The sequence below is a fragment of the Anas platyrhynchos genome, chromosome 19 (genome assembly GCF_047663525.1).
Source record: "Anas platyrhynchos isolate ZD024472 breed Pekin duck chromosome 19, IASCAAS_PekinDuck_T2T, whole genome shotgun sequence".
In the NCBI taxonomy this organism is placed as follows: Eukaryota; Metazoa; Chordata; class Aves; order Anseriformes; family Anatidae; genus Anas; species Anas platyrhynchos.
Window position 1 is genome coordinate 3,759,976 of NC_092605.1, and position 27,668 is coordinate 3,787,643.

At 39.4% G+C, this 27,668-nt stretch overlaps 2 protein-coding genes across 19 annotated transcripts in view; both read left to right on the top strand.

The window, feature by feature from the left end:
* The first annotated feature begins 3,477 nt into the window (after positions 1 to 3,477).
* Positions 3,478 to 15,676, top strand: NOL11 (nucleolar protein 11). Its single transcript, XM_072025625.1, has 18 exons — positions 3,478 to 3,671; positions 4,829 to 4,942; positions 5,677 to 5,733; positions 6,122 to 6,267; positions 6,537 to 6,594; positions 7,039 to 7,177; positions 7,573 to 7,770; positions 8,569 to 8,645; positions 9,387 to 9,510; positions 10,144 to 10,247; positions 10,522 to 10,599; positions 11,626 to 11,810; positions 12,075 to 12,200; positions 13,019 to 13,240; positions 13,721 to 13,799; positions 14,609 to 14,701; positions 14,979 to 15,086; positions 15,397 to 15,676. The coding sequence occupies exons 1-18, from the start codon at positions 3,522 to 3,524 to the stop codon at positions 15,508 to 15,510; spliced, it is 2,172 nt and encodes a 723-aa protein (XP_071881726.1). The 5' UTR covers positions 3,478 to 3,521; the 3' UTR covers positions 15,511 to 15,676.
* Positions 15,677 to 18,970: 3,294 nt separating this feature from the next.
* Positions 18,971 to 27,668, top strand: part of BPTF (bromodomain PHD finger transcription factor) — a 56,948-nt gene continuing 48,250 nt past the window's right edge. For all 18 annotated transcript variants that reach the window (XM_038165226.2, XM_072025616.1, XM_038165223.2 and 15 more), the window contains exon 1: positions 18,971 to 19,751. In XM_038165226.2, the coding sequence (XP_038021154.1) occupies positions 19,106 to 19,751 (646 nt within the window). In that variant the 5' untranslated portion in view covers positions 18,971 to 19,105. The remainder of the gene's footprint in view (positions 19,752 to 27,668) is intronic.

Sequence of the window (27,668 nt, forward strand, 5' to 3'; positions counted from 1 at the left end):
GAGTACCAGATTTATTGACCAAACAGCCTGAATTCATTGCTGGCCAAAAAAAGGTTCATGATCATCCACGTTGCTTACTAATGAAGGTAAAAAAAAAAAAAAAAAAAAAAAAAAAAGTCTAGATATCTTCATTGCTTTGGATAAGAAATATGCCAGGCTTTTCATCATCGATGTTAGTAACCTCTGCCATGTTCTACTTTGTTTTCCCCACCAGACAGTAATTAACCAGTTTGTCCATAAGAAGTTTAAATATCATCTCTGTTCCTGTGTTTTTTTTATTTTGGTTTTGAAGCAGGATAGCTTCTGGAATATTCCACAAAATCACACAACGTGAAATGGAAAGGAAGGTCAGAATGCTTGGGTAACATCTTGAGGCAAAGGGGTTGCTTTCATTACTGATTTTGTCAGAATGCTTTCTACTGCATTTTCAAGCATCTTTATTAGGAGAAAAATATCATTTTGCAGGTATTCATTACTTCTTTTGCAAAAATAAATGATGTAAATAGTGAATACATCTGTAGAGAGTATGGTGGCACCCAGCAAAGGTGAATGGGCACAGCAGCTGTGTATTCACTGCTCACTGCCATAGTGAAAGAAGAATGACATGCTATAATTCTGCTAGGACTTCATAAGGATTTTTTCACCAAGGAAAATGCAGTTCAGAGTAAATAATGTGATTACTTTGTTTGGGCTTCTATTAAAACCTTCTCCCAGCTTTGCTCATATTTTTATATATATTTCTTGTAGAACACTTGTAACAAAATAACTGGCAATTGCAATCTTCAGAAGGGCAGACCTCCTCATAAATTAAAAAAGGAGGCACCTAGGAAAGGAAATACTATGAGAAGCAGCACATTCCTGAAACACACACTGAATGGGATTTCTTATGAATGTAATTGCTGATTTTGTAAATGACTGGATAAATCCTGTGGAAAGAAAGTATTTGACCTTATTCTTTGACTTTTTATTATTATTATTATTATGGAAGGTGATTGTGTGACATCTAGTAGCCATTTTGCATTAACTGCTGCTGTAGAGATTTTGAAATGGAGATATTTGTTCCTTGACTTATTTTGTAACAAGACCGCTACGATTTGTTAAAACTGCTTTGAAGCTTGCTGCACTATAACTTCCAAACAATGTGTTATCATTTGAAATAAGCCAAACGTGTATGCTTTTTATGAGTTAGTGCAGTAAGAGAGAATTCATGATCTTGTCAATAGGAGCTTTTTTTGTTTCCATTGTTTGGACTTGGTTTTATATGTGTAAGTTAAAATTGCTAACTACGTCTAACAATGTTTTGCTTTAAATGAGCAGCATGGTCATTGAATTACAATCTCCTGTAGTTTTGTGGTGTCACTTAAACAGATTTCATTGGTTTATTTCATTTCTGTGATAATTCCACATGACTCTGAATGTCCAGTAATTCATTTCTTTTATTTAGAGCTCTGATAGCTACATTAGGCAATCCATTACTACCATCAAAGAAGGACCAAGTTTTGAATTGCTCTGCATTTTAAACAATGCAAGGCTAAGCAGGAGAATTTGATTGTCATATTTTTCATCCATTTCAGTTAGTTTTTGATTTTTCCTAGTTATTTATTATTTTTAATATTGTATTTTTCCTCGCATTTTGTTGTAAATAAACTACCAACAAGTATTCTTTACAAGTGTGGCTGTTTTCTTCTACTCTTCTCTGGCAAGGAACATGGCCATTAACATTTCTACCACCAGCTCTGCAAGTCACTTCCTCAAAATTAAGTAGCACAAAGAATTGGCATTGTAAGGGAAATTTAAACCGCTTAACATCTGATAGGTCTTGTTGCTCCTCAGCTTTTAAAGACTTTATCAGGGTAGCTGCCCCCTCGGGCTCAGGTTAGCCCATTCATTTGTAAATGACCATTTGGTTGATAAGGAATTTTTTCAGTAGGGAGCCATTTCTAGTTCTCCATGCAGAGTTTTGCAGCGCAGTGTTGTAGTAAATACTGGAAAAGAGAACACTGGGAACCTCTCCAAAGACAAGACTCCTTCGTACCTCAAGTCATTTCATTTCAGTCAATGGAAATGTCATGTGTACAATGTGTACAATGATTCTTTAACTTTTTAAGCAAGGGCTTACTCCATACGCATAAAGCTTTCTGTGCCCCAGAAAATTTCTAGGTGCTTACTCGGTATAGAAGTGCTTCACAACAGCGTAGGACTGGAAATAAGGAACAAATATATGTATCAAAAACACTTCAGGTAGAAATGACAGGATTTACCCTGTAAACTATCGGGTTGCTACAGCTGCTTTGCAAGATGAATCACAGCCAGCCAAAAGCACGCAGCAGCGGGTGATGCGACGTTGCCAGATGCAGGGCGTTTTGCAGCTCTGGTTGCAGAGGTGATCAGTACCACGTCCCAAACGGGCTGAAAGAGTCACTGGAGTAGATTCCCATGACCAGCTAAAGAAATGCTGACACAGGATTGCGATAACGACATCAGAGGACAGTGCAAAATGTAAAGTCATGCCTAAAGGCAATCAACGCAATGCACCTGGCACGAGGAAGAAGCTGTGAAGTATGGGGTGCAGCAGTGCCCATGTGTTGGATGGGACGGGGACATCCAGGTACAATCCAAGTTAATGGCATTGGTAACCACACAAATGAGCCAGAAACCACACAGTGCTGCGGCAATGACTTCTTGGTGGCTTTGCATTAAGATCATGTTGGGATGAGTGTGCTGGGGCCTCACCTTGCAGACAGCCAAGGCTCTGGCTGAGCCTTTGCCACCCAATTGCACTTGTGACTGTTCTTTGTGCTTTTGGTGTTTTTTGTTAGCTTTGTTTTTATGTTTGGAGCTTGTATTACAAAGACTTCTTCAAAATTTACAGATAAAAAACTAATGCATGCACACACATTACAAAGTGGATAAAAAACTGGACCCAATCCTTTTGCAATTAAAATCAGTGGAGCTGGTTTGTGCTCTTGCAGAAAGAACAGATTCCACTGCTAAATCTTTACAGAATTCCTATCTAATGAGACATTGAATTAATTTAATCTTAAAGCCAGCAGCACTTTATTGTGTAGATGCAGACTACCGATGCCTGTTACCTGATGTCCTTTACTAACCTGCGCAAATTGATGCATTTTTCTGCACAATGAGGCGCTCACACAACGCTACAAAAGTCTGGAGAAATAACGGGAAATAATCCGAGTAATGAGTAATCTGAGCATGAAACACAACTAAAACGTGCAGGACGCGCTGCGCTTTTCTGCTCTTTGGCAATATCCCTTGGAAGAACCTCCCAACACCTTGCAAAGACAGAGGCAGGACCCTCAACCCCACATTTTTGCGGATTTCGGCTAAAAAATAACAATAAACGCGCACGGTCCCCACCGCTCCGCTCCCCGCCCCCGTGCCGAGCGCCCTCGGCCATTTCCGCCGCCCCCGGGGCCGAGCCGCACCGCGCATGCGCCGCGTGCCCCCCAGCCCTCCCCTGAGACGCGGGGATTCTCGCGATAGGTGGCGGCAGCGCTAAGATGGCGGCGCTGTGCGAGGCCTTCACGCTCTGCGGCCTGGGGCCCAGCGGCGGCGTCGGGCAGGGTGGGGGGATCCTGGCCCTGGAGCCGGGCCCCGGCCCCGACCACGTCCTGCTCACCGACCGCGGCAGGACGGCCACGCTCTTTAAGGTAACGCCCGGCACGGCGCAGCCCTGCGGAGGCAGCCGCCACCTGCTCAGGCCTGGGCCGGGGGCTCCGCGCAGCGCCTCAGGGGTGCCCCCGGGGAGCCCTCACCCGGCCCGGCCCGGCCCAGCCGCCCGCTGCCCTCCCGTGCCTAGAGCCGGGGAGTGTGGGGGCCCCGTGGGCTCGGCGTGAGGGGGCCTCGCCTCGTTCCAGGCCTGCTCGTGCCGCCTCCCCGCACCGGCTCTGCGCTAGCCCTGGGCGGTTGTTTGCTGGGCTCTTTTGCTCGTTCTCTCTCTCCGTTCCCAACGCTCGCATCCCGAGGCAGCAGGGGATGTCGCGCCTCCTGGTGTGCAGGGTGACGCGTGTTGTGTGCGGCTGTCAGCTGCCGCCCTGCTGTGGGGAGAGCCAAAGGTTTAGTGCTTGCAGCACACAAAATGAAAAAGTGCTGTTATGCTGGCTTTTTTTTGTAGTGCGTGTATATATTTCGTTGCATGAAACTTCATCAAACATTTGTTTTTATCTTCTTGTTTGGCTGTCGTGGTCATGGCACTAAGGATTGTATCCTAGCAAATTTACAATATAGTCTTTTCAGATATTCAGTGCCACTGACTAGAACATGCAAAAATATAAGTGTATTGGTAAATATGTCCAACATAGCCCTAGTCTGAGGAGAGGGAGATAAGCACCCTCAGAGCAGCAAAATCTAACTCATACATAACATGATTTTAGACGGTAAAAGTCATCATTCTTGATCTCAGCATATTGAAGTGGGAATAGAAGAGGTGCTTTCCTGTGCATAATTATATTGGTGAGTAAAAGCAACTTATATTTGTGGCTAAAAGTAATGTTCGTGCCATGTATCTTGCCTATGCTTCATGGCATAAGCCCGTCTAAGTGTTACAGGTCAAAGATATTTCTCATGTGAAAAGAAGTTGTTAATTAATCCAGAGCTCTTGGATATTACCTTGAAATTTCTAATATTAAAGTTAGCATTGCCCAGGCAGAAGTCCTGAGTCCTGTTAGCATACCAGTTTCCATATTTTAATGTTCTCATTCATATCCGGTGTGGCTAGGTTGTGTTTTCTTTCTGCCATGAGAGAAATCCCCAATGTGTACCGTGTTCTACTTTAATTGCCTGTCTTTGTCTTGATTTTTTTTTCTAGGTTTCAGATCAGAAGCCACTAGGCTGTTGGTCAGTTAAACATGGGCAGATTATCACAAGTCCAGTCGTATGCAACTTTGAAACTCATGAATATATAGCTGTTCATGATGACAAGGTGAGATTCTTTTCTTAAAGCGAAAAAAAATGTAGTGAGACTTTTTCCCTACCTTCATTCACTCAGAAGTTGGTGTTTAGCTAACTGGAAATGCGTGGAACTCTGCATAGTCTGCTTGGTGACATGACTGAGCACCAGTTATGCAGTGGCCCTTTAGATACTGAAGCATTCCCAGTGAAGAATGCCTCATACGTATGTTCTCAAAGAAGAAGTTATATGTTGCATGAACAGTTTAGAGCTGCACGATCATTGTGTTGAAAAAGTTCAGACCTACATCCTTGTCTTACAGTTAAACATTTCCTGTTTGTGTACCTCTGGTAGTGTTTACTCAGCACATGCTGAACATTTGTTTGTTGTTGTTCATGAAATGCTCTTCCTGACCTTTCATTGTTCTTAAAACATTCTCTTCCAGATCAGGTCATCTGTACCTCAATCTGTCTCCAACACTTTAATCTACTTTCATTTAGAATTCTGCTGTATCTTTTTCGTAGCCTCATTCTTTCCTATCCTTTGTTTCAAGTTCAAGATCTCAAGCTGTATTTGTATTCCTGTTGTTTCTGTGTCAGCATCTTCCCCTGCAAACTTTCCAAGTCTGTTTTTACTAAGGCTACTGTGAATACTTAACTGTATACTTTCCTCCTGTGTTTCAGTAACGTGCAATTGCTGTTACTTTGTATGATGAAAAGTCTATGTGACTGTTTTATTGTGTTTAAAAGGCGATGCTTCTCTTTAAGGTTTTAAGGATCTGGAAGGATGAAGATGTTAACTTGGACAAAGTATTTAAAGCAACAGTAAGTTTCTTACGTATGTTCACTTCTATGTTAACATCCTGAATCTTGCTAACTTTCATAGTGCTGGTAAAATCAGTGTGATTAAAGTGTAATCACATTGTGATTAGAGGTGTATAAATGGTTGTTTGAACTCCTTAACCTTAATTATGCTTTTTCTGATACCATTCAGAAATGTGCCATTCATTAGGGTATTTGCATGGCTCTTTGTTAGTGATCTTGATTATTAAGAGCGTTTCACAAAATTGGCATTATTGGGATCTTGCAGGTTCACAATCCTCATATTACCCTTTATTGAAGGAACTCTTAAAAAATCCCATGCTAAACACTTGGCTTTCAAGGTACTGTACTGACGAACATAGAACTCAAATTACTTTTTTTTTCTGTATAGCTTTCAGCTGATGTGTACAGAATACATTCACTGCCCCATGGGGATCCATTAGTATTGTTCAAAGGAGGTGGTGTTCGAACTTTAGATGTTCTTCTGGAAGCCCCACAACAAGAAATTGAAAACATTATCTCAGATGAAGTTATCAAGTAAGTGATACAACCTTAGGAATCTTCTTGATCAGAAGAATCGATGATGTTGAAAGTTGTACCCTTTTTATGTGAAGGGAAGAGACATAACCTGAAGGTCAGGACACTGGGGTTGGTTTGTTGATTTTCTTTTTTAATGCATTTATTTTACAGCCTATAATTTTTTTTTATATACAGATATAAAAAACATGAGACTGCCTAAGTAATATGATATGACTTAGGTATAATCCCAGAATTTAGAAGAGGTTCATACAGCTTTCATTTCTTAGGTGGAGTGAAGCTTTCCTGGAAGGTCAGCAACCTGTCGTAATTTTCATTACTGAGAAGGTGAGTTGTTTTTATTCTGTTAAACTTTTGTAGCAGCAAATCTATGTTCCCTTTCTAAAAAAGATTACTTGTTTCACTGGATTTTAAGAGCTATAATGGAAAGCATTATCCAATCCTAGTGTATCATCTCTGATACAACGGTTGAAGTTGTGTTTCCAGGGCCAGGGAACCTGGCTCTTAGAACTTCAGAGATCGATTAAGTTTAAAAACTATATACAATCATATGACTTCTTACTTCCCTGTTTGTTCCTGTGAATTCATTTGTTGCATCAAATCAGAATTTGCTCTATGTACTTGAGTCAGCAAACACTTCTAAATTAGGGTGTGTGTACCGTAGCAAACATGAATTGCTAATTGTATATGAGATTCAAAGTATAATCAGTACTAATATCCGAACTTGTGTTTTTCTTCCTTCTATAAATTGAAACTTTCTTGTTGTTTTAGGATGGGGATTTTTTTGTCTATGTACAGAAACTTAAGACGAACAGTCTACACAAATACAAGCTTGAACAACAGGAATCATCTAATCCACTGAGTTTCACGGCATATATAAAAAAGCAAATTATCACACTTCTGTGTTTGTGTAAGTTATATTTTGTAACGGGATGTGATGATAAAACAAGAAATTATGTGGAAAGACAAAGTTCTGATATCTGTGGATTACCGTTTCATATTCTTGCTCTTCTCTGTTAAATGTTCTAAACTGGCAAGTGGTAGAATAAGTAATTAAACTCTCATAATGGTTGAATAAGCTTCCTGTTCTTAAATGCTATGGCTTGTACCTTAAAGATTTCCTGATAGCTGTGCTGGTTTTTTTTTTTGCTTTGCATCATAACATGTCCTTTAAATATCATGTATTTCTTCTCGTGCTTGTTGGATTTTATTCCCTTTGGGGGTCTTCTAGCCATACCATATCAAATCACTTTTCCATAGTGACAGACATAAAAATGCCATTTTGCCATTTCTTTTCTCTGACAGGTTCCAATGACTCTGTATATAAGGTTCTGATACCTCTGCAGCAAAATGGTGAAGGGGAAGAGCAAATTCTGTCCAAGTCGCTACTACTAAACCTTTCAATATCTGGAAGTGTTCTAAAAGGAACTTCTTTGGTTGTTGTTGATAAAGACCATGTTGCAGTATTAGGAAGTCTAGCAGCTTCTGGTGAAGAATCCAAAGGTAACTAGAAAAAACATATGAATGTGTCTTAAGTTCTAAGACATTCTTAAAACAAAGCAACAGGTGTTTGTTTGTTTTTTTTGTTTTGTTTTTGTTTTTAAACCAGGCAGAGCAGGAAATGATGGTCTTGATTCTTCAGTGATTGCTATAACTATTGCATTTTAAATGAAATAGTTTGCTCTTAAAACTAATGTATAGTTGAGCTTCGCAATTGAGAGCACTAGCCGAAAGATAACGTTTACCTTCAGTAAATGCCATGGTGGTTTGTGAGATTAAACTTGCTGTTTCAGTATTTGCTTTCACAAAAGTATTTTGCCGTTAGCGAAACAACTGAGAATAAGCAGCAAGGGGAAGAGAAAGAAGGCTTTCTTTCTCTTTTCAAGGGGAAGGGAAAGAAGACATATGCAGGGGGAAATAAACCTGATATCCCATAAGAAATTGGTATCTAAAATAAGTGAAACAATACTCCAGTCTCATGGCTAAACTTTTGAAGTGTGGGATCACTAAAAGTTAGGCCACTGAACATAGCATTTTGTGACTGGAAACTGCACTGACTGGTATCATTCTCATTACAGCTTCTTATTTGAAGTTCTTCAGTGGAAAACTAAGTAGTCCTCAAATCTTTTTGTTAAGAGAGATAACTGGAATGACACATTTCTGAAGATTTAATGCTTATTAAGCTGAGCTATTTTTGAAACAGTTAATTCTATTTTCTGACGTGTAGATAACAGAAAGCAGCAAAAGCAAATGTAGCATTTGTGTTGCTTTTGGATTTCTAAGTTCTCTCATTTTTCTTAGAATGCCTAACAATATGGAATACAAAATTTCAGACGTTACAAACTTCAAAGGAACTGCCCCTGGGAACCAGTGGACAAGTGAGTATCTATCTATTGTTGTCCTTAAGCTTTCATCTGATGCATTTAGCATAATAGTAACTAAGACAAGTGGGCTTCAGAGTTGCAGTTCTGTCTGGAAGAGCAGTAAATGGCAATCTCTGAAACAAAATCAGTATTGCCCAGCTGATTAGCTATTTTTGTCCAAATCTCTAAACAGGAGAGTGGTGGCCTTTTGGCAATATCTCTGGTAATTCAGTACCTTCTCGCTTCTGTTGGCCTTGATTGTTTGGTGAGAACAGAATACCTAGTCAGTATCTATTGTGTTCAGACAATTTGAAAATGAGTGTCTGAATAATCCTAGGGCCTTCCTAAACCGTGTTTCAGAATGTTCAGGTGTCAATTGATAATAAGTAAACTGACACCTGATTAGTAAATGTACTAGTGAAATAGAACAGCTGACTGTTGTTGTCATTTTGTCAAAATTGCACAAAAGAGAGCATTTAAAAAATATATATCAAGTGGACTCAGTGCCTTGGAGCAGTCACTGTAAGGCATCCCTGGAAAATACTCAATGAAAGTGAGTATAAACTCACTTCTGTGTTTAGAAGCAGTTGTTAATGAACGTGCTAAAAAATGTTAACATTACCAAAAATAACTGCTAAAATCATCTGATCGCTAACTTCTTACTGCAAAATTCAACTGAAAAGTCAAACATCAGCTTGTGCAGAAATGTGCCTCTTTACTCCTCTCCTCATTAACTATGTGTTTAATATTTTGTAGTTGTGGTGTTATGGGGAAAAATTTTTTTTTACTCATGGAAAAGTGCTAACAGTAGTTATATACAAGTGTGAAACTTCATCCTTGGCAGCTGCTGTGGGAAAGCTCAAGGACAGTCAAGCTTCTGGTAAGAATTTTTTTAATTACAGTGAGAAGATCTTTTAATAGGAAAACTTAAGAACCTGTCTGAAAATTATTTTAACAGATTTTATAGAAGTATATTAAATCTTAACAGCGTATCCTGTTACCACCTGTTTAAATTCTGCCATTGAGAACATTTGTATTCTTCAATATTTGAATTTATTGTGGCTTCACTTTAAGTGTGATTCAAATATTGGCACTATTGAAAATACTGAAGTGCCAGCTACAAGCACCAAAAACAGAATAAAGAGTGTCTCTTCAATAAATTATGTTTTCAAAGCACTTGTGACTAAATAGGGAAATGACAAACATAAACTTGTAAACTTTAAGAAACTATGGAAGCACATTTAACTTAATATTGCACTGAAAATGATGCAAGTAATGTTCATAATAAATTGTGTAATAACATTTCTTCTACCAGAAGCTAAGCAGTATGTAACAAGTCTCATAGAATTACTCACTGCTGAGATAAAACAGGACATTTTCTTGGCAGAAAATTACTACACTTAAAAAAACAAACAAACAAAAAAACTGTTAATATCAGAAGTTAATACATTTATATTTTTAATAAATGTGTTTTAAGTGTTAACTTCATGTAGTTTCATTTTTGTGTTCACAGATATTTCTTCATTTGTAAACTGGAATACCCTTGGAGATGAAGAGCTTGTGGTTTCCTTTCAGCCACAACAGTCTACAGCTCTAAAATCTGAATCCAAAATGACTGTAAGTTAATACAAGGAGTACATGAGGTTTTTTGGCTTGTATTAGTTTCTTCCCAACATCACTAGTCTTACTCTTTGGTAATATTGCGCAAGGGAATTTAACGCTGTATTTGTCGCTCATTGTTTCTAACGCTTTCTGGAACTGAACTGGCTGGATGCTAAATTTAATCTCTGCAGCAAACTGATGCATGATGTTTCTGGTTATCTTGATTGAAATCCTCGAATATGTACTGTCTTTTTGGAGCTGAATAAAAACTTGTTTTTCTTTATTATAGTTAAGATCAAGAAGGAACAGTGTTACTAAAGTACAGTCAGATACCTCTAAAGTTGGGCAGATCTTAAAAAATATAAAAGTAAGTATACCAAATATCCTGAATTAGTTTTCAGGCACACTGAGAATATTCCAGGTGTCTCTTACTCTATTTTTTTTCCATATCAAGCTGAAGAAGATGCCTTCAATAGTTGTGTTGGATGATTGCATTATTATTGTGTAAGAATAGCATTTGGGCATGTTGAAATTTAAATCTTGTCTTGGGAATATGTTATAGAACAGTGCAGTACAAGGCTCATAATAGCTGTCTGAGTTGTGAAACTTGAATGAATATGCTCTCTTGCAGTAAATAAAGTGAGAGGATATTTTTACCTGAACTCCACTAACCTTTTTTTTAGATTAATGTTTGTATTTGTAACTTTCCAGATATTTGTGATCTAGAAAGTCACAATGCTAGGAATTCCGCTATAAATATAGCAATAATCTGTCTATGAAATCGTAGAGTATTTGTCTCTAGGACTATCGCATAAAATAATGAAACATTTTAACGTGTTCAGAAGACAACATCCTAACTTGTTTCCAAAACAAGTAGGAGAACATACTTTAATACAGGTTATCAAACTTGGTTCAACATACCATTTGATGTGTTAGTATTGAAGTTGAGTCCCAGGGTGCTGCTGAGCTTTAAATCATAAAATCCTTTGAGCTGAAAGGGACCTCTAAAGATCATCTAGTTTCATCCACCATGCCAACTGGTTAACATACAAGGTATGGTAGTTGCATATTCTGGTTTTACTTCCCTTTTAAATCTCACTGCAATCTACGTCCCTTCCTGTGTGAACATACCTAAAGCTCAACCTTGACTGGGCATCTTGGTAATATTACTGAAATAATAGGAGACAAAAAAGCTCTTATTGAAAGATACTACTTACCTAACTTCAGAGTGAGTAATCGCTTTTGGTGCACATGATTGGAACAGACTACCAAAATAAAGAGTGGGGAGGCTTGAATTTTTTAGCTTCCAAAGTCTTTCTACTTGGTCTAATTAGTAACAGTTCTCAAACATGTGCATTGTACACTGGAATTACATACTATTTCTTATTTCCAGGATACTTCTGCAACTGTAATTGAAGATGAATTAAGACAATTGCTGTTGAAAGCACAGATGCCAGATTTCCAAGCCACCATTGGATGTGTAATAACTGCTCTTATAAACAGGTGTAAAACAGATCCAGCGTTCTACCCTCGAAACTTCCTGTTACAGATGGTCCAAAAACGAGAGCTATCTTACAGGTGACAATCCTGATTATTTTTTTAATTCAATTGTAAGGAAAAAAACAAAAAACTACTAGGAATTTGGTTCTTTATAAAGCACTCCTTGAATTATTAAGAGCTTATACACGGTTTATTTGCAAGTCTATTGCTTGTTTTCTGAAGAGGCTGACTCTTCCCAGATGTTTTTTTTGTTTAAAACAAGATTAATAGTTCTACCTTAGTTTTTATCATAGCTTTCAGTGGGTGTGAACTGTGCAGCCTATTCTTTTCATATTCTTACAGTTTGTGTCCAGACTTGATGGCTGTTGCTTTGGAGAAAAAAGATGTACATCTTTTACAAATTTGCTTGCAAAGGTTCCCAGATATTCCTGAAGAAATTACTTATGCTTGCTTGAAAGTATTCTTAAGGTAAGTTGAAATCACTCCTTCAATCCTTTTTTTTTAATTTTTTTAATTCTTCACCAAACCAAGACCTTTATTTGGGGGGGGGAGGGAAAGCTTTAATTTATTGATGAGCAGTACTATGCATAAAATTAGTAATTCTCTGTACAGTGTATGAAGTCTTGCAGACTGACGAGCTTTTTACAAGATGCCTGTTGCATGCATTAATTCTAAAAACTATGTAAGTGGTAATTAAATGAATGTGCCTTTTGGTAACATTGCTGGCTTAAATGGCACATCTGTTTACACACATTGTTACAGATGTGTTTTTGTTGCTTATCATACTTAATTGTCAGCTCTGGTTATGAAGTCCATAAAAAGTTAACTCTTTCGTGTTCACCATAGTGTCCACAAAAAAAAGGTTCTCCAGTCACAAGGATGAATTGATCGACAACAAAGATAAAGATTAATTTATCTTTAGACACTGTAACCAAAAGAAAAGACAGTCTAAACTGTTTCTCCGGGCTTTCACAGCAAAAAGATTTTTTTTCATATTCAGAACATCAGATCTTGTTCATCACATGTCTTAAAATGTCAAATATTTTTTAGTAACTTATACTGTTGGAATACATAAACAGAACATGTATTGTTAAAGGTTAATAATAACAAAATACTAGCTATTATCTTACGGCCTTTATCCATTCTGCAAGACTTTATATTTTGGTATTTGTTCTTACTTTTCTAGAAAACTTCAGAGTTAATGCATTATTGTGGGGCGGATGACATTGCTGTTTTTAAAGCTAATAATAAAAGTATTAAATCTGTGTGGAATTTCTCTTCTACAGCATTAGTGAGGACTATCTTGAAAGAACTGATGTGAATCTGGAATCTGTAATCTGTTACATTGATATTGACCCCAAGCATAAAGAAGTTAAGACTGAAGTTGTAGAAAATGGTTTCAATACTGAGCTGGAAGAAGACAGTTGTGATAATACAGTCTCAAAGGAAACGCATACAACAGATGATGTTGAATTCTGCCCTGTTGGACCACGAAAGGCAGCATTATTGTATCCTCTGCATTTAAATGATAGAAAGTCAGTGCAGTATGCATGTAAATGTCTGTTTAATGTTGCTTAAAGTAATTATCTTCTGTTATTGCCAAGAATTTCTAAGCAACTCTTGTAAGGAAAGTTTATATGTGGTTAAAAAAAAAAAAAACAAACTTAGAATATTAATATAAAATTCTAGAAAGTATACCAATTTAAATTTGTATTAATATAAAAATATAGCCAAAAACTTTAAGACAATGGTTTGATGTTTCCCTGTTGAAACATTAGTCGCTTACTTGCAGTAAGCAGAACTGCATTCATACTAACTGTATTTTGATGTTTTATTTGTTATATTTATTTCATGATAGAAACACAGGAGGTATAAACAGCTATAACAGGATCTCATAATGCACAAATACTTTAACTAGAGTTTATTTCAGTTTGCAGAAAACAGTATATTTTTTTCTGTGATTATATTTTCTCAATAATACTGCACAGAAATGCTGTTCTCCATTCAGCATACAGTGAAACATTTCTCTTGCCTCATCTGAAAGACCTTTCAGCTCAGCAAGCTGTTGTAAGTATATTAAAACAAAGAAGTTTAAATATCCTTATTGTTTGGAGGGAATGAAAGGGAAGAGTTCTTTTTTTTTTTTAAATTATGTATCGGAAACTTGCAGCTCTTACTGGCATCTGAATCATATAAACTAGTACATGAAGATGAAAACAAGGAGACTAAGATTTATTTTTTTCCATATACATGTGGAAAAAAAAATAACTTCTACTATTTTTATAGTCTAACTTTAAAAATGTAAGAAAGAAACCCCATTTCTGACCAAGCCTACTTGAAAAATATTTTGATTAGTATCAGGAAAATATAGTACCTTTTCTTAATCTGGATGCTATTAAAATAATGAGGAGTTAGAACCGACTAAACTATCAGAGATACAAGTTTATAGAAAATAAAAAAAATAAATCTTCTGCCTTGTGCTCTGCAAAAGGTAATGTTGACCTGATTCTGACTATTAGCAACTTATTGGCTGCTGAAAGTGAAACTGGGACTAAAATTGTTACTGTTGGTTCTTCTTAGCAAAACTCATAGAAAATTCTGCACCTGAATTCAATTTCACTTGCACAAATGCTGGAACAGAGATTACTACTGAATGTCACTTTACACTGCATATTACTGAGTTTTCGAACTCCCAAGCCTATAGATGGTGGAAAAAATCCATAGAATTGATTTTTAATGCTTGGCTTAGAGGCATTTTGGAGGGGCATGGGGGATGTTAAAAGAACAGCCTTAAAAGAATATTGCTGTGTGCAGGATAAAACTCTTAGGTCTTGTACGTTTGCTTTTGAAAATCATTTTGACTTTTCTTCTTTCAGCTGTTTCTCAGGTACTTACACTACCTGTATGTGAAATGCAGTGAAAAAATTAATACCACTCTCCCTGGAGTGCTCTGCCCAACTATAAATCAGGTAAGAAACTAGTTCTAAGATTTCCTCCTTCAGTTTCTGTAGTGTGTAACTGACTGAGTAGCTGCGACTGTCTAAAATCAGCTGAGACCTACATTCATTGCATAAGGTATTGTCTGTTAATACAACCTGGATGGAGTCAGATATAAGATGCATTTCTCCATCTGAAAATAAATACATTGCCTTCAAGTCTGAAAAGGTGCCTTTTGTATAAGAAGTTAACAATTTGGAGTTCGGTTTGTAAAGCAAAACATGTCTCACTCTGCTTGTTTGTCTTCAGGTTATGGATTGGATGTGCCTGTTACTTGATGCTCACTTCACAGTTATGGTGATGCTACCAGAAGCAAAAGGATTGCTTTCAAACCTGCATAAGTTTGTGAGAGCCCAAGTAAGTTGCATCTCCTAGGATAATGATTTCATTTTAATGTAGTTTCAAAATATGACTGTTAAGATTATGCAGGGCAGGGTGGGAGTGGAACAACAAATATATAATAAATCAAAAACAAAAGTTTATTCTCTACTGTATGTTTATTCCTGAGCATGAAATGGCGTCTTCCTCATTTTGATATCCAAAGCTGCTATATTTACTTGGGTTGAATATCTGAAACTATGTAAAACAGAAGATAAATGCACAGTGTAACTACACATGAGAAGAATTAAAACCGATTTTATTGTAAATGTCTGTTTTTTCTTTTTAGGTACGATTCTACTCTGAACTTAATAAAATTGAAGGAACTTTGCGAGAACTACAGAGAATTAAACGCCAGAAAGACTCTCAGGCATATTCTATTGAAGTGCTGGAACTTATTTGAATATGAAATGAATTCTCAACACTTATTTTATATTGATTCCTTTTATGACAAGGATGTATTAGCACTCCATATTGGGGATGTGAAAAGTTAAGTTTTCTATGTAGGGAAAACACGGTTACTCTGGCTACGTGGGGAGTTGTGTATTAAAAGCTCTTTTTTGACTGGATGAGACTTTATGTTTTCATATGTAATTATGATGTATGACTACCCAAACATCCTTTCTGCCATCTGATTCTTGGCAAAGACATTGGAGGATACTTAGATGGAGCTTTGAGGGAAAGGAAGAGAAGCATAAAAAAATCACTTTTTTTTTTATGAATCTCATGTTTGGGGAGAGTATTACAGATACAGACTGCTACTGAATTGTTCTTCTGAATCACCACTCACTTAAAACTGATTTGTTATAAGCTACTTGCAGGACTAAACGTTTATCTGAACAAAGTGGAGCAGATGCTAGATTAATGCTAGATTTCTTGAGGTTTAATATAAAATACATGAGAAAAGACAGGTACATAAATACATGTCCAGAATAGCAGGTAAATATCAGTGTAACGTATCAGTATCGATACACTTCATATTTCCATTATCCTAAACAAAATGGTAGTTGGTTATATATTAACATCAGCAAAATGCCCCTGCTTCCTGATTCTGATTTTACTTAGTCTACAGCTGAACTCTAGTCCTACCATTAGTGTCTTACAAATGCACATGTAACTGGCTCTAGAAAAGAATACTTCAGTACCAATTACAAGTTATGAGATAACTTAGAGAGAGAGACTGGACAGAAGCAGCTCAATAATTTAAACAAGAGCCTATGCTGACTTGGTTATTAATATCATCCAGCTGAAAGTTCTTAAGTTCTTTCCTTTACCGTTGGAGAAAGGAACCCATCCAGATAACAGCTTGGAACACAACTTGGCTATTATCTTCTCCAAAATGCTTTTTGAAATAAGCCTTTCCATCTGTCTCAAGTACAGAGGCAGTATAGAACCTCTTACCTAAACTTCCTCTTCCTGCTGTATTCAATTCACTTGTAAATATGCTCACTGAACTATGCCAACAGACTCAAAAAAGGGAACTTTTTTGCAGATGCTTTGTCTTAAGACACAGGTAGGCAAGTAAGTTAAGGGGTTAGGGTTGATTTCTCAGTAAGCTGTGCACTAGAACGGGCTACTTTATAGCCCTAACTCTGGAAGTTAACATACCTCTCCATGTATCCATTTTTCCAGCTATAGAATCACAATTCTTTGCGTTAGTGAAGCACTTCCAGATCACAGCTGATTACATGTAAGGTATTTAAGAGAGGGTATTCTGGCTTACAGTATTTGAAAGCAAATGATTCTTAACACCTTATATATATTACAGATATGCAAAACCCTCAGTATTTTACAGATGCTAGGACTCATGATGCTACAGGCTGTTTGAGTATTATTGTAGTAGATACACAACATAGTCTTGCTTGATTTGTAGTGTACAAGTGGCAGAGTTCACAGGTGGGGTTTTTTCAAGATCACAGACATAGTGAAATATACACAACCTGTATCTCTGTATTCATAGATTTGAAGAGTTACCACAGTATTTTGCAACCTTGTAAGAGCTTAAAATTAGCTTATCAGAAGCAATCAAAGTGTAAATTTGAAAGATTCAGAATACAAATGGGGTATAAAGGTGTAAATGGGGTTAGGCAATGTTGTCTACTGCTTTTGCTGCATCTGGAGGGTGTGTAAGACATGGCTCTAAGCCTGTGCAACTGCAGTACTGAATACAAAAGAGTGTAACTGAATATAAAAGAGATGAAGATAGAAACCCGGATAGAAAAGTGCAAATTGGGTTAAACCCTGCTGCCTGGTGCCATTGTGACATTGTTACATGCTTGATGCTGCAGCAGGTTGGTGGGTTTAATGAGGTTGTTTCTCAGCCTGAGCAACAAGTTAATGAACAAAAAGCACTTCAAAAATTACTATAGAAGAATGCAAAATAAATTACATGTTGGATATACAGCTGGCATGCTTTTGACATGACCAGTACTGGGTTGCGCGGCACACAGAAATGTAAGTGGAGTGCTGAGAGAAAATGGGAGTGTGAACATGTTTATTTGCTAAAGACAAGACTTCGGAGACTTATGTATGAAAAAAAAGGCTGATAGTAAAAAAATGTAAGATGTTTTGTGTGCTTTGTGAGCTTTTGCTCAGGAAAGGTACCCTCAAATTCAAGTTCTGGTATTAGAAACCCTATAGGGTAATTGGTTTGTGTAGACTTGTAACCCTTTGGGGTCTCTGGCAAATTGGAAAATGAGGGAATACAAAATAGACGAAGCTGATCTCTGTCTCGTAGTGCTCCAGTGAACTGCAGACACTTTTTTCAGAGAAAGTAGATTAAGCAAAGGGCGGGGCCCTGTGCGATCTTCCCCGTCTGTTTCACTTTATAGCGATCGCGGTGAGCTGCAGTAGGGTTTTAATACCACAGAATCACCCAGGTTGGAAGAGACCTCCAACATCACCTCGTCCAACCTCTGACCTAACACTAACAAGTCCTCCACTAAGCCATATCACCAAGCTCTCCAGTTTCTCCCTAAAAGCTGAAGCTTTAAAGCACGGGCCCTGAACGTGGCAGGTGTTAGGGCTGGGGGGGGGAAGAGTTTGGCCGCCCCTTCAGGGCGGTGCAGGCGAGGGGAGCCCGTCCTGAGGGGCTCCCCGGTGGCTCCGCTTTCGGCGGGCGATGCGGGGAAGGGGCAGAGCCCCGGCTCGGGCCGGAGCGGCGGGGAGGGAGCCCCGCTGCCCACCGACCTGCGCGGGCAGCCGCCCCCTGAGGGATGTGCCGGCGGCTGAAGCCGGGGGGGGGGACGTGGAGCCGAGGGGGCGCCTCTGCTGAGGGCTCGGGTCGAGTTCGGGGAGAGAGGAGCGCTGCCGGGCGGCGTGGTGCAGGTGTGGGGGCGACGGGGTAGAGAGGACCGAGGGGCGTATGAGGAGGCTGAGGGGGGAACGAGGCGGCTTCAGCCGGGCGGCGGAGCTGAGGGGAACCGGGCTGAGGGGAATGGGGCTGAGGGGAGGGGAGGGGGGGGGCGACGGACGGCGGGGCTGAGGGCAGCTCGTGCCAGGTGGCGGCGTGTGGCGGCCGGGGAAGCGGAGCGCTCCGTCCCGGCGTGAGAGGAAGGCGGCGGGCAGGGTGCCGAGGGGGCTTTGGAACAAGCGGGGGGCAAGCGAGGGGCACGGAGCCTCCCGACCGCGCCGGCCCCAACATGGCTGTGGCGGGCGGCGGCCGCAGCGCCCCCTGGCGGCGGGCGGCGGGCGGCGCCGGTCACGTGAGGCGCTCGGGGCCTGCTGCCGCCGCCGCTTCCCCCAGTCAGAGCGGAGCGAGCCGAGGCAGAGACGAAGAAACAAGATGGCGGCCGGCGGCGATCCGGAGCGGGACGCCGGCAATTCGGATTGAGCCCTCGGCCCTCCCAGCTCGGCGGCCCCCCCTCCCCGGCCCGGAGCCCCTCGCAGGGGGGGGAGCTTCCCCGTAGCAGCCCGTCCGGACTCGGAGCGCCCTCCCGAGCCTCGCTTCCCTCCCCCTTTCCCTTCCCCCCCCCTCCCTTCTCGGCCAGCGCCCAGAGATGCGGGGCCGGCGAGGCAGGCCGCCCAAGCAGCAGCAGCAGCAGGCGGCGGCGGCCGGCGCTCAGGCGAGCTCCCCGGCTCCGCCCGCCCCCGCGGGCCCCATCGGGGGGCTGAGGTCCCGGCAGCGGGGCAGCAGCCGCGGCAGGTGGGCGGCCTCGGCCCAGGCGGAGACGGCGGGGCCCAAGCAGAAGGGGGCCGGGGCTGCCCAGGCCTCTTCCTCCGCCGGCGTCTCCCCCAGGGGGGGCAGCAAGAGGAAGGGAGGCGGCGGCGGCGGCAGCACCCCTGGTGGGGGAGGCAGCAGCGGTAAGGGTAGGGGCAGGGCTGGGGCTGGAGGAGCAGGGGGAGGAGGCGGAGGAGGCAGCTGCAACAGCCAAGGCAGGGCTGCCTCGTCCAGGAGGAGCATCAGCAAAGTGGTGTACGACGATCATGAGAGTGAAGAGGAGGAGGAGAGCATGGTGTCCGAGGAGGAAGAGGAGGGAGACCCCGAGGATAACCAGGACTCCGACGAGGAGGAGGAGGAGGAGATCATGGAGGAGGAGGACGACGACGACTCTGACTACCCTGAAGAGATGGAGGACGAAGACGATGCCAGTTATTGCACTGAGAGCAGCTTCAGGAGCCACAGCACCTACAGCAGCACCCCAGGTAGAGAGGCAGGGGGATGAACGGAAACGAGCCGAGGGCACCCCACACGCTCCCTCTGGGTGTGCAGATACGATCCGCCTGTATTCTTCCTCCCGTGCGGGGACGGGAGGGATGCCTGAAGCACTCACAGGGAGTAGGGGCATGCAAATTAACCGCTCGCAGCCCCACGGATGCAGGGAACAGTAGAAGGTGCTTACAAACACATGCAGCGAGGGGAGGGAGGGAAGGAAGGAAGGAGGGAGGGCAGGACGTGCTGTAACAAGGGGATGCTTTGCAAATATGCATGGTGATCCTGGTCACTGCAGAAATGCCTGGTACACCAGGACGTGTTGCAAACAGTATAAAAAGTGTACGGAGCGTTCACTTAATACTTATAAACAAGGGAAACGAGATGCATGCCTTGCAAAGGGGTCGTTTCAAATTTGTGCAGGAAAGGATGGCTTGTGCTTGTGAATATAACTTGCTGCTGAAAGGAAGCACATGCAACTTGGAGTGGCCTAGAAAACCCATAAGCACTGATAATTTGCAGGCTTTTGCAATCAGAGGTGTAACTGGAATCAGCATTTACTGGCTTTAAGACAAAACTAGCTTACCAAGGAGGGAAATGAGGTGCATTGTTCAAAATGGAGATTGCATTGTTATAGTTTGGGGAAAAGTGCACTGGGCCTCATTGCAAGGGTGTAAACCTAGTTTTAGTTAATGAGGCATTCTTAAACACAAAGATTAAAAGTTGGAGGTTGAGTCAAAAGTCTTGGCATTAAATTCTTCATTTATTTCAAGACTTGGCAACCTTTAAAACTCACGTTTGGCATAAAGCTTTTTAAACATCATTGAGATTATATTTTAATTTTTTTTTAACCTCTAGTAGGAAATTTGGGCGCAGTTCTTTTAAGGCCTGTACTTCTGTTTGTCCATAATTAGTGCACTAGCTGTGTGGTTTTCAAGCTTCAAAAATTCTTTATCTAAACTTTAACACTTTGGGTTTATTTGAATTTATTCCAGAATGGAGATCAAGTTCAGGATTTTTTTTTTAAAGTCTCTGAACCAGGAGAGTAGTTAAATTTAGGCGTAGCCTAGGAGTGTTTCTGAATTGGACTACAGGATAGCAAACACTGCTGCTGTACAAGTATTCGGCCCATTTGGAAGGGGGCAGGAACAGGTTGTTTGTGTAAATGCATTGCATCTTAAAAAAAAAAAAAGTGTAATTTTGAGTAGTTAGCAGCTTTTTTTTTTTTAAGGGGGAAATACTGAGTACTGAATGTGTCATTTGGTTTTATTTTAGTGAGTTAGTGGTATCAGCCTTTATAACTATAACAGACTTCATAACAGTTCTTTAAAAAACTGTGTGAATGCGGTTGTTTTTCAGTCTGCATACCTATACACAGGAATTTAAATTAATTAAAAAAAAATCATAATTATGTATTTACTTTAGAAATTGGGGACTAATTTTAGTTTAATTTGGTTGTAGGCCAACTCTAACAAGTACCTTATATTTTTTTAATATTTGTTACTTAAGTTTGAGGTGTAGCTTTGCAGAAGAAAAATGTCTGTACTTTCTTTTGGCTCTATTTTCTGTTCTGGTAACTTTCATTTACTTTTTTTTGGTTACTTGGTAACTGTTTTGAGAGCCCTTTTGTCAGGGAAAGAATATTTTATGATTTTAATTGGCTAGGTCAGGAAAGTATCTTTGACATGAACATCCAGGTTTAAAATGAATTCTGCGAAGTATGGGTGTATTCAATTTTTGAAATGTACTTAAGAGTTTTGGCAAATAAGATAGGTCTGTGTTCATTGTTGTGCAAGCACAGACAGGTTTTATGTGGTATTTAAGTATATCAGAAACCATTTTGGTAATTTATATGGTTATTTTTTACTTCATCAAGGTGACTACAGTTAACTTTAGGAATAAGTGTAAGTGTAAGCATTTTCATCCTTGTGTGCTTTTCTTAAACTGAGTGTTGATTGTTAAAATCAATCTTGTTTTGGCTTTTGCTGGCAGTTCTCATTTAGCTCAGTATTGGCCTAAAGGCCTCTCTCTTCTCACTTTTGCAAGGAGGAAGGTGCAAACTTTTCACTTGATGAGCTCAGTCTGTTTTGTTTCTTCTGAATAAATGCCTACATTGTGATTTTGGCACCGATTGAAATCTTGGTCTTATCATAATCCAAGAAGAGACACTTGACATTAGAACAAGTTTAATAGGCAAGAAAAAGATCCATGTAACCTCTGTATCTTTTTATCTGACAGTGGCCAGCACAGAGAAAGCATTACAAGTAGGGCAGGCACACAGTGATACACCTCCAGAGCACCTTCCCAGGCTCCAGTGCTCTTTGACCCAGGTGCATTCAAAGCCAGAATTGGTTTTCATATATCTTTTTCTTCTTTCATATATTTGTTTTGAAACGAGATAAATTGTAACATACAACACTAAAGTTCTTGTAGTTAATGGTGAAGCTTGAAGGACCATCTCCTTTGTTTTAAACTGCCCCAACAGAATCGTGCTGTGCACACTGGTTTGTTTTTGTTTTCTTTTTCTGCTAGAAGAGACGAGGAGCGATTGTTCTCTACTTATCTCCTCTAGATCACTTGCAGCCTGAATTGCTGCAACCATCAGGATGGGGCTTTGGGGGCTGAGTTCATTTTTTTAAAGCAGGGTATTGAAAAATTGCAATACCAACTTGTCCTACCAGCCAAGATTTTACATTTAAATCGCATCCAATTTAAGTAATGGAATATTTCCTTTTTTTCAACCTTACATTCTTAACAATGGATTAAAAGCGCACAGTGCAATGTCTCTGGCCAAGTAAGGGTGGATTCTTGTGCTCTGTGTGATGCTTACGATACATCTCAGACTTGATTAACTATTACTCTAGCATTATTCAAGCATTTAGGGAAAGAAAATCTTCAAAATGATAAAATGCCTTTGATGTAATGCTTAATAGTGGTGTAGTTAAAGTTTGTGTGAATGAGTATGATGTTTGATTGCTTTTCCTTCTGCTGGATAGACCTTTGGTAGAAGGATTTTGCGTGGGATGTTCTTTCTCTGTTATCCCTTTGTATCCCCAGAAGGTAGATACATTTTTAGGATGGATATCCCATATACCTTGTCACTGAACTTGTTTGCAGTTACCTGTTTGCTGTAACTTCTTATTTAGGCTTGTCTCAGTTGCATTGTTTTCCACACATTGCAGGATTTTAAAAGAAGGTTTTAATGAAGGCGCCTAGATAGCCCCCTTTTTTTAACGTTTTTTTCATCAAAATCTTGGAAAACTAGCTTGAGGAAGAGCTGCATTTCTAGATTTGGGCTGAGATAATCATTAGTCTACCAAACTGATACTCAACAGTAGAGTTGAGTGAAACAATTTGTCATTTAAGATACTTTTTTTTTTTTGGGGGGGGGGGGTGGATGTTGCTGTCCCTGAGCATTACAGTGATCGACCATCACTGCTGTTAACCAGTTACTTCGCTTTGATCTTCAGGATGAAAGAATTTAACAGAAGACTAGGTGCAGTATTTAGTGTGTCTGTAGTAATTTTATATTTAAAATATCTTTATATCTTCGTGCTCCTGAAGAGTTAAGTGGAGACGTTGAGATGCAGTAGTAAGATACGCAGCCTCTTTTGTTTGTTGTGGGAGAAGATTTGCCAGCCTCCCAAACATCTTACCGGTTTTCTAAATCTGGCATGCTCTTATTTTACAGTTTAAGATCCTAAACTTTGATATGTAATCTATCGCTAGTGCATCCAGCTAATCATGAAAAATGTGGAAGACAAGTTCAAGTCCTGGCAAAGAAGTGGTTTAAAAGGCCAAGCTAGTGGCTCGTTCTGCTGTACACACATGCAAATTTGCATTTTATCTGAAGGGAGTATTTGTCAACATTTTTGTAAGCAATTCTGTGCAGCAAATGCTGCACATTATCAAATTATATACATTTTTAAGGGTAAAAAGGTAAAATAACTTGATGCACTGCAGGTGGTTCTGTGGCACAAACTCCTTTGTAGGGCTGCAGTAAAATTTCCTAACCGACCTTTGTGTTGTGTAAAACTATCACACAGTGAGTAAGTGGATTTTAGTGGAATCGGGGAGGAGCTCGTGGGGCTACTAACTTCTGAAATTGGTTAGAGCGTATCCAGAGTGTGTCCCAGCTAAGAAATTGTCTGTCAGAATGTTCCTGAAAATGGGTACAATAATACTTCTTTAAAAATTACTGTAATTTGCCTGGATTCTAGGCACAAAAGAAGTCTGACTGAGTACTTCTTAGAATGGCAGTGTGGAATTTCATTTGCTACGTGTCTTGCACTATCCAAATGTTAAATGGTTATCCAAATGTTAAAATGGTGCTTTAGGATATAGGGATTTTATATTCTTGGTTCCTACTGAGATCGCAGTGATGACTATGATGTTGAAAAATCACATTTCTAATGTACAATCAGTAGAAGAAGGCCATTTTAATGTACAATCATTAGAGAGCTCCTGTTTGGTTTAAAGTACACTGATGTGTACAAAATGAAAAAACAATCACAGAAGCATCCAACTAGGTTTTTAAAGAATATAAAGACCTAGTTCTGCACAAAACAAGGCAGTAGTCATCCTTAGCTCAGGAGCACATGTCGAGAATTTCTGTGAGATGAGTGCTCTCGGGATCTAGTCTAGTAACTGGTTATTTTCTCCCCTGTGATTCAACTTGCTAAGCTTTCATGGGGCTTGGTATGGCTCATTTTTAATGCTGGCTTAGATCGTTAAATTTAAGCTGTTTGGATTTTTCCTTTTTCCTGGCAAAATAAATAACTCAGGTACAATTGTTGTGGAGCAATATTCAAATTGGAGTTGCACTTAAAAACAGAGTTACAGATGCATCTTATTTCTTCAGAAAATAAAATCTGGAACTGGTTATTTAACTTACGAATATTGGAAACATGCTGGTTGTCCTGTAGACATTTTTTAAATGAGTTTTTGAAAAGTGTTTTGAAAATTTTGATTTTTCTGTTGGTACCGTTTCTCATAAATTGTTCTCATCTTAAACTAATTCCTTTTCATCATACTGTTTTTTCCCTCTCTGGTGTCAGCTGAGCAAAGCTTTCCCAGGAGGTCTACTTTTAATTAAGGAACCAGTTTGGGTATTGCTGTGACAAACCTTTAGCTACACTCAGGTTTTGCATTCTGCCATGTGGGGATGGAGGAAAAAAAAAAAAAGTTTTCTTAGCATTTTTATCAAATGTTTTCAGTGATGTCTGGCAAGTCCTTGTGTGTTGCTGCACATTCTCATTTGAAACTCGAATGGTGCAGAGTAGGGTAGGAAACGCCCAATTACTGTAGGTTTATTAAAACATAACATAAATAAGACCTTGGGTCTTAGGAGAGTGGTCAAAAGCCAAAGTTTCTAGGAGGAAGTAGGCTACTCATGCTTCCAGGACATCGTGTAATTGCCAGTGTGTTGGTCTTTATGTTGGGAGGTTTTTGTAGTGACTCAGGCACTGAGGCACAAAACTAACCCAGTTCTATTTTACTAACGAAGGAGGTTCATATAGTAGTAGCACAGTTTGACTGAAATCGTGGAACTTGAAGCCAGAATTTATTTTTATTTCTTCTTGCGAACAAATTGAAAACCTTTCTACTTGCTGGCATTAATTATGTGGAGTGTGCCTTTGAGGTTTTTTCTTGTTCTTTTTTTTTCTCTCCCCTTCTGTGACAGATAAGTGAAGTATCTGAAATTCTGCAGCCTGCCTTTTCTTTCCTTTTTACTCTACCGAGTTTATCCTCTCCATTGCAACCATGAACACAGGCTCTAAGCAGGAGTCTTGGTTTCTAAGTGCTGAGAAATTGTGAGGAGGGGAGAATTTTAAGAGAAGAGAAATGACACTAGATGTGAGCTTTCTAGGCAAGAAGTGCTGGAGCCAGTGTTTATTTTTAAGGTCACACTAGTGCAGCTACCACTCTCCCTTTTTAAACAAGACAGTGGCTCTGGCAGAATATTTCCTATATAGAACCTCCATTCCCCTGTCCATTACTTGAAATATGTTGGGCTGAAAAGCTGTGTTTACTACCAGTGTCCATCTGGAGCGAAAGGTTATGTAAGTGAGACAAGGCACAATTGGATTGTTGTGATTTTTTTGTTAGGCTATGTGTGTATGGGAGTCAGCATACAACTAAAGTACAAAGCATCAAAGTCATATTTAGTCAGTATAAATTTTCAATATTCTGGACATGGATGCAAATAGTTCATTCAAATCCTGTTTAAAAACTGGCTACATAAAATAGGAGATTTGATAAAGATAGTGGGAATATTTTTTTTTTAAATTCCATATCCTCGTTTGATAAAGAGTTAACAAGTAGATATAACTTTCAGTCTGTAAATGAGAATGGAGATGATTTTTTAGTCCTGTTCAACTCCTAGTGATTTCTAAATTTCAAAACAAGCCAGCATTTAAACCAAACAAGATGAATAGACTGGAATAATAAACAAAAATACAGCAAGAGTTTTTTTTAAAAGACTTTATTTTTTGAAGTGCTTCATTAAATCCTGATTTTGGGTGCTCAGCCTGTTACTTCACCAGTTCAGTGACTTCATTGTATTTCAAATATCATTAGTGGGTTTTGCTTGAATATTTGTAATATAAATTATTTTAATAGATTATGGCAAGCGTAGACTGTAATTATCAATATCTATAATTAAATATGCCATATGAATAAAATTGTTTACTCTTTAATCTTAATTACAGGCAGCTTTTCAACTAAAGAATTCAAAATAGGGAGAGGCAAGTATTGCAGGCTACTTCATCACTTTTGGAGACGACTAGTGAAGGAATGCGATTTAAGAGAAGTATATGCTAGATAAAAAGTATAATTCTGAGACACTCAAAATGGTCTGGGTGCTACAAGTAGTACAGTCATGGCAGCAGGAGGCTATTGGCAGTTCAATTCATCCTTCCAATTAAGCTATGGAATTTGAATGGAGTAGAAGTGGACATTTTCTTACTTTGTTCTGGCCCAAACGTGAAAGTGGAATTTGATTCAGGGATCTGGTTAATATGTAGAAACTAATTTGAAAGTATAGAGTTTACATTAAAAAAAAAATTGAGTCTACTTAGGGAAACTTCAGTGTGAGCAGATAGACTTTCTTTAATTAAGGTAAGATAAACCTAGATACAGTGTGATGTCTAGTCCGGTGGTGATGGTGCTTAAAGGAGAACTTCTTGTACACCTGCTCTGGAATCCTCTTGATTTTTCTTATTTCAGACCAAGTAGTCTGACATTACCAAATATTACATTTTCTATGTAAAACAAACAAAAAAACTTGAAGCTATGAGAAGGGAATTCTAAAGTTGGTAAATCTTTCAGGCAAATAATAAAAATTATTTCAATTATTCAAACTATACCAAGCTGAATTGAGAAATATTAATAGCAGTAGGTGATATAGTAATACAAATTTAAGAAAAGCCAACTCCGCTTTTTTTGAGTGCTCAGTGTAGTCATTGCACTGAATTTACATTATGCCGTTTTACTTTCATATACTATTTAAAATACATGAATGTGATGCACATATGCAGTATCCCAAATCAAAATGCGTGTTTAATAGTATGTAATCTTCCACTGTACAGCCTATACAAGTTTGCACCTGTCTCAAACACTTACATTGAGGTCATTAAACTAATTACTTTTTAATCAATTTAATTAAATTTCACTTAACATATTTTCTTACAGATAACGTTCATGCTTCCATATGGAAGGCAAAAATCCATGACAATTGACGATTACAAAAATTGCCAAGTCCCAGGCTCTCTTTTATTTATATATATATATTCTGACCATACCATATTTAAAGAGACCAAAGCATTTTTTTTTGTCTGATAATGACTGTCAAATCCAGGCAGTGGATGGCTTTTCCAGAAAATACTGTATGTTTGAAAATGACTTATTTT